Below are 16,525 nucleotides of genomic sequence, written 5' to 3'. Positions count from 1 at the left end.
ATTTTGGCTGATACCGATAAAGTACCGATATAAAATTTACCGATACCGATAACCGATATTCTACCGATCCGATATAAAATTAGAAATGGCCCTTGAAGAACCTGAAAGATTCACTGACCTCTTTAATAAATGTGTGTTTCAAGGTGCTGCAGTGCAAGATAAATTGCATATTTAGACATTTACTTTTTTAGAAAGTAGGGCATGCATATTATCCATAAAAATTACAACAGAATGGCAGAATTTTGCACTAAATTATCAGATAATAATCGATATATCAGATCGGTAAAATAATCGGTCATTTTACCGATAAACCGATACACCGATATGCCTATATCGGCCAATACCGATAGAGTACCGATTAATCGGTCCCATCCCTAAAATAAACTAAACCACAGACAGATGTAAAGAAAGGTATAGGGAGTGACTACTCCCTTTAGATGCCTAGAACTCACAATAAGTCATTAATTAACAGAAAATTAAGTGGCGGCCGCCCCCTTCCAACAACATCTCGAAATAACAATAAATTATTAACAGTCGACATATGGACAAAGGGCAATGTCAAAACTCTCCCTTTGACATCTAAAATTCAGTAACACTCTAGATGACAAATCTTCAATGAAAGGAGCAAGTGACAGATAAAAAAAAAAGTTGATATGTACCCTCCCTCTCATGTGAGAAGGTCGTTAACCTCTTACCACAACAATCTGTTTTAATATTAAAACAAAATAGTTAAGGGCTCTTGTTATCCTAGTTCTTAAATTCATTTGGGTCAAGAATGTAAATTCTGTTGACCCTCAGTTGTGATATAAAGTAAAAAAAAAAGGTACATAATGCATAATGCTTACCTCGTGTATCATAGAACACAACTCCTGCAAAGTGGTTCAAACCAAATGACGTGTTAATATCAGATTTCGGCTTCAAGTAATTTCTATGGCTGCCATGGGTTTTGTGTAATTTAGCCAACATGGTCTGATCAGTTCCCTACAAATTGGCGGAAGAAAAAGACAATAATTAAATATGTCTATAATTATATCATGTCTTATGATTACATTACATTTACATAATGGTGATTAATGATATCAGCCAATATTTTTTCCAGCATTTGTAAAACTTACATGTGAAACTTTCAAGAAGTCTTAATTATCCTGTAAGTTATGTAAAACATGAAATTTTATTTTGATTTTGCCAACATGTGTGGCAAAAGATATTTTCAAAACTTTATTTATTTTAAGTGCACTTCATTTTCAGTTAAGTTAATTGAGACTGGACCCACCATATAATGTGGCATTCCAACCACCGTGCAATGTCTCTCCACTAGGGATCACACCTTGGACCACTTGATTACAATGTTACAATGGGTACCTGGGGGTAAAGGTGGCCAGAGCATGGTGCTAACCACATCACCTCCATACTGGACAAGATCATGAATGTGTGGAGCCCTTACCTTCACCCCCCCCCCCTTGCACTGTTCAGGGAAGCACTTTACCTACTAATTTTGCTATAAACAGCCTTGAACTTAATTTTTGCTCTAAGTTAAGGTTATTTATACAAATGCCTAAAAATTATTAGTAATTTTACTAATAAACTGATACATCAATATTCTATGTATATATTTTGTACAATATATGATACAAATTATGTGTTGATTAATCAATTAATATGCCCCATCACTAACTACTATAAAGTAATATATTTTGTTAGAATACCGTAAAATTTTTAAAATATGTTTCTACTGCACATATAATAAAGGTGTAATTATATTTACAGAATGGGTCCATACTAAGGTTCATAAATAATACTTTAGTCCCCTATCGACTTCCTTTTGAACATCGTTTTGGAATAACTTCATGAAACTTTAATGTGGCAAGTTTCGTCTATCATCAGAAGTTCTTATCATATTTTTCACACTACAACGCTACATGCAATTTCATTACCTTTGGAAATTTTGATTCTTCATCAATGAGGGCCATGATGTTCAATTGTTTAATTGCTATCAAATCAAGAGCATCCTGGTTGTCCACGAACTCTATATGTTGCCAATTTATTCCTTCCAAGTTATACTCTTCCTGTTCAAGCTTGAAGATATGCTGGACAAAAAACTGCTGGAGATTTTCATTTGCATAATTTATGCAAAATTGTTCAAAACTGCAATAAAAATATAATAATAAAAAGTTAACAATCACTTAATTTGCAAAAACAATGTTTCTAAGTTAGTTGTGTAAATTAAAATACAATGGAATGTTTATGTTTTTCAGAGGACCAAAATGAAAAAATTTAAATGCAGGCAATTGGAAAATCTTGGGACACTTTTTGAACTTTTGGTTCTATTGTGACAATGAAGATTGAATGTGTGATGAAATTCAGGTTCCACTGGAATTGCCATAAACAATAATTCTACTATATACAGTGGAAACTCTATTTTAGGTTTCCAGAGAGTACAGTGTTCCGCATTATACATTTAATCTTCATGATCTCAACATAGCAAAATGTTATAAAATCTTCCTAGATTCTATATTTTCCCGCATTTTAAGTTTCTTCAGGCTTGGTCCTCTGAAAAATGTAAAATCGAGGTTCCACTGTATGCACATAAAAAAAAAAATGTTAGATTTGCATGCAGTGAAAAATACAATCTTACATTTCTGGATGTTATATTCTCCTGCATTCAACTCATTACCTTCTTGGTCCCTTGAAAACAGAATTTTACAATTTTTTTCTGAATAGTAAATTTTCTGAAATATAAGTTCATTCTTAACCATAAACCTATCATAAATGTATAAAATGAATGTTTCTCAGTTTGTTTAGTGATATGAATGAAACCAAATAATGTATAGTATGTCAACAGTTCATATTAGGTCAAGCTAGAGTTCTAATTACAACACCGTTGTGATTATTATTGATTGCTCTAGGTTCAAAATTTTCTAAACATGTACTGCTCTGCCAAGAAGAGAAAAACTCTCTCGTGCTGTTGTCAAATTTTCAACCCTAAGCAAGTGAAGTGAACATGAGTGATTACATGCTTGCCATGTAATCCTGCCCCTGTATTGTCAAAATATTCTGCATCGTTTGATACATCGTCTTCATCTCTGAATGTTTTTAATGATGTTTTTTTTTATCATTGTGAAGGGGAAAACAACACAGTAAAAGCAGAGATGTAATATTTAACATGCAAAGGGAACATTCTCATCCATGGTGACCACAAGAGGAGAAAACAAATGACAGACTTTTTTGTGAGGTGTCTGTGACCTTTCTCTTCTTAGTATAACTGTACATATTCACAAAAGGATTCCAAGATATATTATGGAATATAATAAGATGATACATGCAATTCAATTCCGTTGAAGTTTTGTTATAAAACTTTGTTCAAAAATACAGCAGCATTAACACAGAGCAATGTGCCTTACCTATTTGTATGGAAGTTTTCAAACCCAAAAATATCTAGAACACCAATAGCACTTCTTGCTGTTGCCTTCGGTTTGTAGATGGCATTGTTTATTTTGTTGACTATCAATATGAACAATCTTCCATAGATTCCTTTTACGAAAGCATCTCTTACGTCCACTGACTGCTCTCTAGAGAGCGTTGATACCTATGCACAGAAGAGAACATATACAGGTTACACTACTGATCTACACATTGCACATGCTTTGCACAGTTAGTTGGCACATGATACTGTACCATTAACACTCAACAACAGAATGCAATACTAAATGAAACATTCCTGATATTTTAGCCAGTGAAGCATATTTGGAGAAGAGTACAGAAAATGATACTGAATCAACTGGATGAAAATTCAACTGTCATTTTTTGCTATATGTCTTGTCCATAGATATACTTTGATAACTTTAGTAAACACTGCAAAGATCCTGCTGTAACATATAACTCAAACCAATGGCATATTCTCCATTTTGCCTGGTTTACCACTGGTGCTGATAAACCAACTTTTTTCATATATAGCAGGGGTTCCCAAAATTTTTCGTTTCACAGCACGCTTAGTGTTTCAAGATTTTTCCATGTTGCTCAAGTCAGAATGTAGACCTATCGAACACTTGCAATGCTCAGTTAGTATATTTCGGTTGCTTTTCTTAAGTTAAAAAATAAACACACATTTCAAATTCAGAAACATTTTAAATGTAAAAAGTACTGAATAAGTACATATTTGGAACACACATATCATTTCAGTAAAAATATTGGAACATTTTGCAGTGCCCCTGTAAGCCAGCCACAGTGTCCCAGAGCACCACGGTGCACACATTGGAAACCACTGATATAGAGAAATTGCCAGAAAATTTTGAAGTTGTCAGACTTCTATTTTTGTTTTACTCGCATGCCTGCCTGCACTGGTGTTTTATTTATATTATATCTAATTAATATATAATAAATACGATATGAATTGTTGCAGTAAACCAGGTAAAATTTTCAGAATACACCACTGATTCATACCTAATAGCATACCAATCCGTTCTGATTATAAAAGTTACAGTGCATCAGTAACTTTGGCTGCGGTGGCTCAGTCGGTAACGCGTCTGACTACCATGCTAAAGGTCCCGGGTTCGATCCCCGGTTCAAATCCGGGAACTTTTCTAACGGTGAAAGCGGCCCCGGCGCCCACCCAGCGTCGAATAACATGGGTACCTGGGGGAAACCCTGAGGGGTAAAGGCGGTCAGGGGCGTGATGCTGATCACATCACCCCCACTCACGACCGGATCAAGAAAGTGTGGGGCGTTACCCCCACACCCCCTATACGCCTTCATGGCGTGATGCTATGCACAGGGGAGCACTTTACCTTTTTTTTTTTACCTTTTTTTACAGTGCATCAGTATGGAGGCTACTGACACCATTCACCCAATACAGAAAGGTAAGCTCCTGATGTCGCCTCTGTGGCCAAAGGTGTTGACTGTGAGCAGAACTGGCCTCCACAGGAGTTGCTACTTTTTCAAGTGTGCACGGTGGATAAATGCAAAACCACTAACTTGCAGTTAGCCAGTCACAATATGCATAATTCCATTTCGATAATTACATGGTTTCTACATTATAACATCAAAGATTTGCACACAAAACATGAGTTTTCAGTTCAACAAATGTAATTCATAATTTTGAATGCATGAAGTTCAACATCATAATGCACAGCAACAAAAAAAAGAAACAGAAAAGATACAAATAATTTATCCTCATTTTTAGCTATTTACAAATAGTTGCACTGGACTCATGATCTCAGTTCCATCAGTTTCTGGTTTGAGTCCTGTGCCCCTTCATCAATTTCATCTAATTGTCATTAATCCTCATCATCGTGATTGGCCAAAAGTGACAGAAGATTGATGCTAAATAAGAATTCCAAAAATACAAATAAGCTTCTTGATAACAGCAAAAGTTAATTTGAAACAAGTTAAAATAACAAATGCTTTGACTATAATGAATCTTAAGAAGATTAACTTTTATTAAGAACAATAAAAATGAACAATGAACATCGAACAATTAAAATTACTATTTCTTTGATAAAAAGGGGATATGTGCTAAACAGAAGGACAAGATGCTTTTCTGATTTTTCTGGCTGTAGATCTAGGCTGCAAAACCTCGTTAGCCTGCATGAATACAGTTCCAAAGAGTGTACTACATGGAAGACAGTTTGAATGCCTTCTGAGAAGGTCGTCCCTTACACCTCAAATACATAGTAAAAGAAATGCACACTTACAACTGTCTCTCCGTGAGCAAAGATTGTTTTGCTTGTTAGTGCATCAATCAAGGCCTGTTTTGGAACACCTAGTAAATTTGCTACTCTTTGAACATTAGAATGGTCTGGAATCTCCGTCGCATCTAAATTATCTGAAAATATACAAGGATGTTAATGAAATGTGTACTCGCTTACCTGAAAAAATAGTCACAATGAAAATTAGACAATCTGAAAACCGATGAAAACTTGTGTCAAATTTAACACTGTTTTTTACTGCTATGTTTAAGTACTGAAGTTCATTATAATTAGAAGCCCAAAGTATTTAATTTCTTATTATGTATATTTTTATTTTTATCTGAGATATAAAATGATTATTTAAACTGTATATTGTTATTACACAAATCAGTGCATCCGTATGGACTCAATGAAAAAGTTAAGGAATCCATATGGATTCATAATATGCTGCTGGCTATGGGTCTCATCAACCACAACCAGTTAATGTGTACCTCTAATAGAGCCCAAAGATGCTTATTTAGGTTTTCTTGTATATTTTAAACACTTCATTATTATCACAGTTAACTTAACAGTACAAATAAATGGCACTAAATAAAATGCACTGTACATGAAAATGTCCTGCACTTGTGTCTAGGGCTGAGCTGATACCAACATAAACCGATACCGATGTCAATACTCTCACAGATTCCCACCAATTCCAATACTTGAAAATTGTAATAATTAAAGAGTTGTTCAAAATATTAATTTACATTTTTGAGTGTAAGTATTCCACTCAAATTATATAAATCAATTTATCAAGAGTTTGCTTTAAAATATTGAAGAATTACACCAGAATATAAAATTACATGTTATGTTATAAAAAAAATATTTTTTCATTCAAAACTGGTGCAAAATAAAAATAAACTTCGAATTTTGCATAATTTTCAGGATAATTAGACTCCGCGAAAGTGTCTCGCGGCACTTTTTGCAGATCCCGTGAAAGATCAAAATGTCAGGAAAGTATCGGCTGGTATCAGTAAGTAAATTCTAACTGATACCTTCTGATACAGATACCACTGGTATCGACCACATCGTTATCGGCTCAGTCCTTACTTACTGGTATGTCAGAGGTCAATTTGTACATAGTTAACTTAAATGACTAATAAATTAAAGTGCTAATTCATAACAAATAACAATTATTCAAAACCTCATTGTACACATATTTGAAAATATATGGATTGTATACAATCATATAAAAGTTAATGTATATTGTTTACAAAAAAACTAAACTCTGTGGCACAACAGTCTTTTTGGAGCTTTCAAAGTAAAAAGTGATAGGTGACAAAACACAAATGACATGCTAACACTTGTCAATTGGAAATTAACCTTCAGAAATCAATGCAATCTTTCATACCAAAGTGAAACGACAAGTTGCACATATTGCTTGTCACTTCTGTGTAATTTCAATTGGACCGGTGGTTGCACATGTACAGTAAATACTTTTTTACACACTGGAGGGTGCCACGTTGCTTGTCACTTGTTCATTCAGTGAAAAACTCCCATGCATGTTACTTGTTGCTATGTGTACTTTGTCACTCGTTGCTTGCAACTTTGGTTTGAAAGCTCCCTTTGAGGTTCAGGACTCACAAGTGGCATTCCGTAGAATGATGCATAGTAAGTGCATCAAGTCCCATCATTAGTATTATCTTTCTATATTGGAATCCTGTATACTGTTTACTATTTTTCACAATACATATATCTTTCAACCAAAAGCATAAAAAGGAGAAAAATATCTAATTTCTCTTACAATGACAAAGGGAAGTGATTTATACAATATATTCTTATATGTTAACTAAAATTCAATATAAAAAGGACCTTGCATTAAAAATAGTTGAGCTCTTACCTATCACAGCTGCTTTGTATTTAATATTTCCCATGTGTAATAATGCTGCAAGCAACTTGAGAATTTCCCATATCTCAAGATCGGAAAACATAAGAACCTTCATTGCTGACCGAATATCAGCAAATTCCGCTGAATCATCACGTCCTTCACATGTTACACTCCCACCCTGTAGAGGAAGTAAAAAGAAGAGTCAACAAAATCAATAAGCTCACTATATATATTTTTTTTGATTTATTAATAACTGTTTTTACTATTTACAGGGATGGACTGATTGGGATTTTAATCACAACCAATAAAATACTAATATGAAATTTACTCTTAAAGATTAACAGATAATGTACAACAATCTGATATTAAATGGCATGAAGAGAGAAATACTGTATAGTTCATTCACTTCCTTAGTTAATAATGTACAATAAGTCAAGTGACAGCAATGGTTTCTACCTTAAATATTTACTTCACAAAAGCATGGTATATGAATTACGTCTTCACATTCAGTTAATCGGTAGCATATCCATATGTGAAAATCATATGTGAAAATATGGCAAAATATGATGTCAACACACAATCACACAAGTGCACTAAACTAAATTCAAACTCGCATAAGCTCTGCTACATATTTGTTTGTTTACTAAAACTATGTAATGATTACAAGTGGTCGCGGTGGCTCAGTCGGTAATGCATCTGACTACCATGCTAAAGGTCCAGGGTTCGATCCCCAGCCGGTTCAAATCTGGGAACTTTTCTAACGTTGGAAGCGGTCCCAGCACCCACCCAGCATATAGTGCTCGTCCCCAAAGAAACCTCACTTTACTTCAAAGAAAGTTCCGAAAGATCAGTTTTCCCCCTTACAACCATATATCAGGTCCACGTGGAGTCCAGTAAATCCTCCCCTGAAACCTTTTCCACCAATAGCGTCCGTCCAAGAAATGACAGCTCTCGTCAACTCCACGTGGACTAAATGAGATGTTGCTAATTCAGTTTCTTTAGAGATTTTTGAACACGAGGTTGTGATTCTTTATCTTTGCTAGGTTGTGTTATTGTACTGTGCAATTTTTTTAATACAATATAAAGATCGTGGGAGTAAAACGTCGCAGTGAATGAATGGATGTCTAAACACTGCAGGTAAAAGTGACAACAGCGCTTTGCCGAAAAACAGGTGGTGGCTCGAAACCAGAAACGGTTCCGGTCGGCTTCCTCTGGGGTTATGTCAAAGATGCCGAACTGGTGATACTTAGAGGACTTGGGGTATACCTGGGGGAAACCCTGGGGGGTAAAGGTGGTCAGGGGCATGATGCTGATGACATCACCCCCACTCACGACCGGATCAAGAAAGTGTGGGGCGTTACCCCCACACCCCCTATACACCTTCATGGCATGGTGCTATGCACAGGGGAGCACTTTACTTCTTTTTTTTTTTGGTAATGATTACAGAAGCTGTAAATTTCAAATACGGGAGAAATGTTTTGATTGAAACCAAAATAAGCATTGAGAGAAAGTATATAGTTTTCTACTTGTGTACAATCAAGTGGACAAGGTTACATAATCCTAAACTGCATAGCCTAAATTCATCTTCTGATATCCTTTTGATTAATTGAATCGGGAAGACTTCAGTGGGTGTACCATGTGGAATACATTGGGAGAGAAAAGATTGATTGTTTATTGATTTGGTTTATTTTGTTTCGCATTTCTGCCACTTTTGGCTAATCACAAAGATGAGGATGAGTGATGATATGATGAAATTGATGAAGGGACTCTTACAAAGAACACCCATGTCCAGGCAGGGATTGGAATCCAGGACCTGGCATCGAGTGCACTGTGATAACCACTCTGACATGGAGGCTGGCAGAAGAGGAAAGAAGATTTTACGTGATTCCCTGCTGGGAAACCCGGTGATAGGAGACCTTTAGGAAGGCCAAGACAAATATGAAATAACAATATTATAAGGATGAATAAATATAAATTTTTGCTGATATCAACAAAATACAAATATGAAACATACCGATACCAATATTCTGCCAATCGTGTATAAAATTGTAAATGTTCTTGAAGAACATGAATAGTTCATTAACTTCCTTGATATAAGTAACCAGATAATTGCAATGGGTTTTTGGCCTTTGAAAAATAAACAAGTTACAGAACATAGGCACATGAATGATACATGACTACATTCAAAATGCTAATAACAAACTGGAAGAATTTGTACTAAATTACAAGCAATTTATAAATATATCAGGTATGTAAATATACTGATACAGCCATATGTATATCAGCCCATACCTATAGTGTGTTGATTAATCTGTCCCATTTCTACAATATTAAGATGGATGTGAAGGAAACTGGCTCAGTGTAGGAACAGATGGAAGTCTTACGTTGCTGAGGAATTAATTCTTCAAGTTTAGGAATGCCAGAGAGTTAATTTTTTTAGAGTTCACTTACCCCTGTAAGATATCTGTACTGGGAAGCATCCCCCAAGTCAAGTTTCTGTTTTTCATCTCTGCCTAGACCAGCTAGCATGCAGTAGAATATATGGTAATTCCTTTCGTCTGTGCTTTGGGAGACAATGCGGGATTTTTCCAGGAGGTACTGCTCTATCTTGGCTCCCTCTATCACCCCCTGCTTGTTGAAGTGGATGTCTATGTACTTGCCAAACCTCGACGAGTTGTCATTTCTAATGGTTTTGGCATTTCCAAATGCTGTCAAAAGAAAAATATATATATGAATACCACAATGAGGCTGAAATAAAATTAACAACACCAATAACTTTTAATTCCATTTTGGTTACTTTGTGTAGCTTTTCTGATTCTGTACATTAATTCTAACAATCACTGATGAAATAACTGAAACATATATACATTTATGTCTCAGCCACAAGTGAAAATAGAGCCACTGGCATTGCATGTTCTATGCTGATACTAATAAGTGACAACATACTGGCATAATTTATAATGGGAAACTGAATGACATATTTGCACCCTTAATCCATACATATGAATTCATTTTTACCTTGTAAAGGCAATGTAATTTTATACTAAAGAAATATTAGTAGGGTTATTAACACTCCGTTGGTATATGTGTTTCAGAGGTTGGTATACGTGCGAGCGTGATGCTCACATATGAATTTCATGTTCTTTTGGCATTTTTTCGAATATCGTTTTACAATTATCACATTAAAAATAGTTTATAAATACAGTATATATTGCCTAACATATATCACTTACATGTAAAAATATATTGCCTAACATATATCACTACATGTGAAAATATATCTTATTTATTACATAATAACAAAATGAGATTCCTTCATTGCAATATTACTGATTTCCTAATGTGAGAGACAATTTATCACGGAAAACACAACAATTTTTATAATTTTATTTGGAATTTACTTTTGATGTTAACAAATTTGCACAACATTAGTAATAAATTCAATACTTTATATTACGTGTTGATGAGAGAGATGTACATTCTACTTCATAGTATCATCTCGCCCAAGCTGGCCCCTGTGGCGGAGTGGTTAGCACATCATGCTACGATGCTAGGGGTCCCAGGTTCGAATCCTGGCTGGGCATGGATGTTTCCGAGTGTCCATTCATCAATTTCATCATATCATTCCTCATTCCCATCTTCGCAAATTAGCCAAAAATGGCACAAAAAGCGAAGTAAAATAAAGCAAATCAAATCAAATCATCCCGTCCAATATATTGAGGGAAAAGAACATGTAAAAAGACACATCTTCACAAGGAGTTTGATCAGTGTTGCTGTCATTTTCGCTTCTCAATAACTCCTCAAGAACATTATCATCTGTGCCCTGAGAATCAAACACCCTGCCCATGTCTTCTCTTTTTGTCATCACTCTGTTCAGCATGCAATGCTTGGAACTGCCATTGTTCGTTCGTAACGAAAATCAGGTTTGAAAGTTTATTTAGCCAGAAATAATGACAGTAATAAGTGGATTGTCAAATAAAATAATTACCGAAGAATCAAAATAGAAAACAGTGATACAACACAAATTCAGTGAACACAGAAATAAAATATTTGTGAAAAAAAAATTGTTAAGCAGTTGGTATGCATGTGAGCGTGGCTCTCACAAAACATGGACTGTCATCAAAGTGATGTGTCTGCACAGACAGAGAACAATGCCACATCCTATAACTGGCGTCATCTGGTCATAGACATTCCAAAATACACAAGACCAGAAACTGATATCATTATCTAGGCCTGAAATACGTACAATTATAATTATATGTACTAAGACATATATTCTGGATAACAACATGTCTTGAAACTTAAAGAGGATTTGGAAGAATCGATGCATGGATCCCACAACCTGTTGTGCATATATTTGTAATAGATTAAAATACATAGTAAATAAAACACACAATTTTGGCATAAGACTGAACTGATTTTTAAAATTTGGTATATAAAATGTCATTTCAATCTTATTACAATGAATGAACCTCACTTTTTATTAGGAAAGGACACTTACTGCACGAAATAAAAATGTTCAGCCTAATAGGTATATTCTTAATCTTAAGCTTCTAACACACATGACATATTACAAAGTTTGTTCAATAAAAAAGGAGAGAGAGGGAGAGAGGGAGAGAATCGAACATTCTTATCCAACATTGTTAAACAGACAAACTCCGATTTCCTTCTGAGACTTTGAGTAATTCAAAGGGATAATCCAGACTTGAACATTGTGTTGGAAAATCTACTGCAAAATTCACGTTCAAGATTTTATTTTACATTATGAAGCGATTAACTGTAGTAGAAAAATGCTTTCACCTTTTGAAATAATCTAAAGAACACTGTAGTGTAAACAGGATATCAAATTCTCAGAACTACACCAAAAATGTAGTGAATAGTGATATTTGCAGCCCTTAGCATAAGACAAGGTTGGGACAGAGAAAGAGAGCACACAAACCTTCTAGGATGGGATTAGCTTCTAAAATCTGTTGCTCAATCCACGAGTGTTTTCCACTAATTGCAGCCAAATACTGAAGAATCAGTTTTGTGCTCTCGGTCTTTCCAGCTCCACTTTCTCCGCTAAGAAATAGAAAATTATTAGTCAAAATATGGTTTAATTATTGAAATGACTAAAACTAAATCCAAACATGTGGGCACAACAACCCTTTGAGGGGCAAGGTCTGTCAAGCAGCTTTTTAAACAGCACATCAGACCCTATTGCTGCTAACAAAGATAAGAGCCAATGCTTTATTTACACACACAACAGCACCCCCCCCCCCCCAATTTTCCCACCCCCATATATTTTGATACTATATTTACCTTTATCTTTAAAATCTACACCATACTTCCATTTCACCTCTAAATGCCTTTCTGAAATATATTTGTTTCCTTTACATGGAGGAGTTGAACTTGTACATTTCATATATATGGTGATTTTTCAAATGGTCGCCTGGGGTGCAAAATTTAGATTTTTGCAAAACGACCATGTTTGGTTGGTTGGGTTTCAGATACAGTGTTGGATGACAGCAGTTCTTTATGTTGTGATTATCACATGTCTTATTCCAGTTTATGATTATGCCTAGGTATATTCAATGTAGCGACCAGGAATTTTGAAAGGGAAGGATGGTGACATGACTCCATTTGTAGCTAGAACATTTCAGTGTATATTTAGTTTATCTCATTCTCTGTAATATTCAAACAAACTCAATACTCATTTTGGACTGAACATAGTTGAAAATAAGACTTACGGGCTGCATGCCAGATATTACTTATCAACAAGCAGAAGGTAAATGAAGACCTAATAAGTACATTTAACAAACTCAAAAATACTATAAAAATATTGACAATTGAGTTTATTTTATCCTACTTACTAGGAGCTTCCACATAGCAGACTAATTACCATTATTGCCTTTAGTGCAAGCAGAGTTGGGTTTGTACCATGTATAACACTGCTTCTACGGTGCAGGGAACAAATCTGGATGGCGTTTGCTCATCGCTACTCCCTTGGCTTAAGCTCCCTCCTCCTCTCTGGAGAGGTACCTGAACATGTAGTAAACTATCGATATTCATGAAATGAATGGTGACACACACAAATTGGGTTTTATGATCTTTAAGACTGAACCGGCAGGCACATAATTAGAGAAAGGGAATTAATTACCTCTCTCGTCCTAAAATAGTTGATCAGCCCCGTCCTCTCAATGTTCCTCTTCCTTTCCAAGGCAAACACCGAATGTCAATGTATGCATTAAAAAGGATTGAATTTAATTGCAAATTAAAACTGATTTATGCATTGAAAAATTTACATAGAAATTTTCCTAGCTTTAATTTGTATCGAGAATTTCTCATTTCCATTTTCTTCTGTGCTTATACAAATGAAAAATGAAAATTCCATAAGTTTGCCTTATAATGGCTATAATTTACTTTTGGTTTCATTTTATTTCACGAAGAAATAAATGAAATCCAATGCCTAAACCACGTTTCAACTCTTTTCATTTCCTTTCCTACTGAAATGAAAAGAAACCGCACCTCCATCCACGTATCGCACCTTCAGTTATCTGTGAACTATAGAGATTGGCTCACCTCCTTGGGTGACATACTCTTGGTAAGGGGATCGATTTCCTGGGGTGTGTAAGCTCGATCCTATTTACACATTAATAATAAATAATGGTGAGCCTCAATAGCCTCAGCTGCGAGAGGTGAAAACATAACTCTAAAAGGACTTTAAAGAACTCGCACACTCAAATGCATTTTATATCGTAATGGTTGGACCCGGCACATATTTGGATATGAAAGTAAGGATTCTTACCCATCTCGGTGATAGACCTGAATCTCCTCGGAACTGCAAAGATAATCACCCATTCCTGCTTCACCAACGACTCTCGATTGAATCCCTCTTTTCCACATCACCATCTCCAGTTATTCACCTGTCCTTCTTCCTAACCCCCTCCCCCATTTCCTGCTTCTCCTCCTCAATAAATCCAACTCGGCAATAAATGACATAGACATTCCATTAATATTTCCTGACTGGACAGCAGCAAAGAGCTTCAAACTGCTGATCCTGAATCACGTAATGATAAGCCACTCAGCAATGTTACAAATGACAAGTGGCACAGGCCTCGCAAGTCTGTAAAAAAGCATTCCCTGTGCATGCACGAAAAACAGTGCATGCTATTGAGATGACGGCCCAGTCTGAGAGACATGCAAGCGACATGTGGAGCTTGTCATGTTACTTTGGTAAGAGATGTTGCACTCATTTCTGTAGGTTTGTTTCCATGTGACAAATGTCACTAGTTGCTTGTTATTTTGGTCTGAAAGTTCAGTCTTTACAGGGATGTTTTATTTATAGAGTTTTATTTATTATCTCTTACCAGTAAAACACTAGAGACCAAACATATGTAGGTTAGTTTATGTAAAAACAAGTACTGGAAGTGAAGAGTCATTCTGCATCAGGCCTTGCCATACAGTCATAAATCTTAAATCTTCTCTAATCAGAATATCAATGTATATATCTATATGCACTAGTGTCAATTATTTCCACTCAAAGCTGCAATAACAGGAGCAAAACAGTAACAGGGTGTCTACAAATTTGTAAAAGCAAAATTCCCTGACTTTTCCAAGTTTTACAGACCAAATAATTAGGGCAATTCCTGTATTTAAACATGTATGTAGGAAGGTAAATATATTTTAACTAAACACAATACTTAAAATCCCACTTAATCAAGTTTTTATAATATTAACTTCACATGCTAAAAGTAAAAATAAGAAGAGAAACTGAACAAAAATTGACTGTTGGATAGGGGCATTAGTGGCAAGCTTTTACATAACACTGGCCACACAAACAATTTTTTTTTAAAAATGAAAGTCCAGACAATCTAACAATTATAGCATAATTAATACATAATTATATTAAAATTTAATAACATATGTATTAATTATAATATCAAAGAACCCAAAATTTGCAACAAAAAGTGGTAAATACCAATAACCACTTACTCCAGTAGATTTCTACTTGAAAATAGTTCAAAATATGATCCCTTTTCATAGAGTATTTAATATGCAATTTCTACTGTAATTACCAGTAATACTTAATATATCAAACTGAATTATAGTTTGTCCACAACAAATTTAAAAAATGTTTTACTTGTCCTTTTCCCAAATCCACTTCTAGTGCATTACTATAAAAATGATGATTTTTCCAGAAACACAGTAAATTTCCCAGACATTTCCATGACTTTACAGGATTTCCAGACTGGTATACACCCTGAATAATGTGATCACGATGAAAACTAAATTGGAAATATTATACGTAGTACATTTTCTTATAAAATGCAATTTTGAAAACAAATTTATTGTTAGAAAATATAAGATACAATACCTTATAACGATACATTGGTCACTTCCATAACGTTTCATGTGAGTGTAACTGTTGTCTCCAATTGCAAATATGTGTGGTGGCAACTCTCCTATTTTTCTGTCTTTATAGAGTTTTATCTGTTCAGCTGTGTAAATTGGCAGTATTTGGTATGGATTTACAGCTACCAAAATAGAACCAGTATATGTCTGCAATGTAAAATTACATGGCATTAATACAAACCGGATTAAAAGCACAAAAGCAACATAGCCAACTTCATAGTTAACTGTCCAATAGCATTGTGTTTTAATTACAGCAAGAAGGATCAAAAACGACCCCTCTTAACTCTTTTTGCAATTTATATTTTACAATAGTTCTTGACAATTTAATTAAAAAATCCCTTATTAATCAACAATTTAATGAAGAATAACACCATGAAATCAGCATTATAGTAGTTTTCTTTCCATTTCCTTGGAAGCAACATATGAAGGTACCATAATAATAATACAAAACTTATTAGTACTATTATTCTAAACTAAACGATGTTGTTTCTCTCATTCTAAAATATTTTATTCTTAACATTACTTAGTAGTATAAACTCATTAAATTTATCATTGTACAACTCTGTTCAAGCAAAGT

General features: G+C 34.8%; 1 protein-coding gene across 4 annotated transcripts in view; it reads right to left on the bottom strand.

The window, feature by feature from the left end:
* The window catches only part of LOC145987886 (myosin-VIIa), a 281,435-nt gene that overhangs the window by 83,048 nt on the left and 181,862 nt on the right, over positions 1–16,525 (bottom strand). For all 4 annotated transcript variants that reach the window (XM_083122676.1, XM_083122677.1, XM_083122675.1 and 1 more), the window contains 8 exons: positions 15,911–16,095; positions 12,494–12,615; positions 10,006–10,262; positions 7,567–7,732; positions 5,691–5,821; positions 3,402–3,586; positions 1,935–2,145; positions 846–981 (listed from right to left, as the gene is read on the bottom strand). In XM_083122676.1, the coding sequence (XP_082978802.1) occupies positions 846–981; positions 1,935–2,145; positions 3,402–3,586; positions 5,691–5,821; positions 7,567–7,732; positions 10,006–10,262; positions 12,494–12,615; positions 15,911–16,095 (1,393 nt within the window). The remainder of the gene's footprint in view (positions 1–845; positions 982–1,934; positions 2,146–3,401; positions 3,587–5,690; positions 5,822–7,566; positions 7,733–10,005; positions 10,263–12,493; positions 12,616–15,910; positions 16,096–16,525) is intronic.

The sequence above is a fragment of the Lepisma saccharinum genome, chromosome 5, assembly GCF_977018435.1.
Source record: "Lepisma saccharinum chromosome 5, izLepSacc3.1, whole genome shotgun sequence".
Lineage (NCBI taxonomy): Eukaryota > Metazoa > Arthropoda > Insecta > Zygentoma > Lepismatidae > Lepisma > Lepisma saccharinum.
This window is presented reverse-complemented; position numbering and strand designations above follow the sequence as displayed.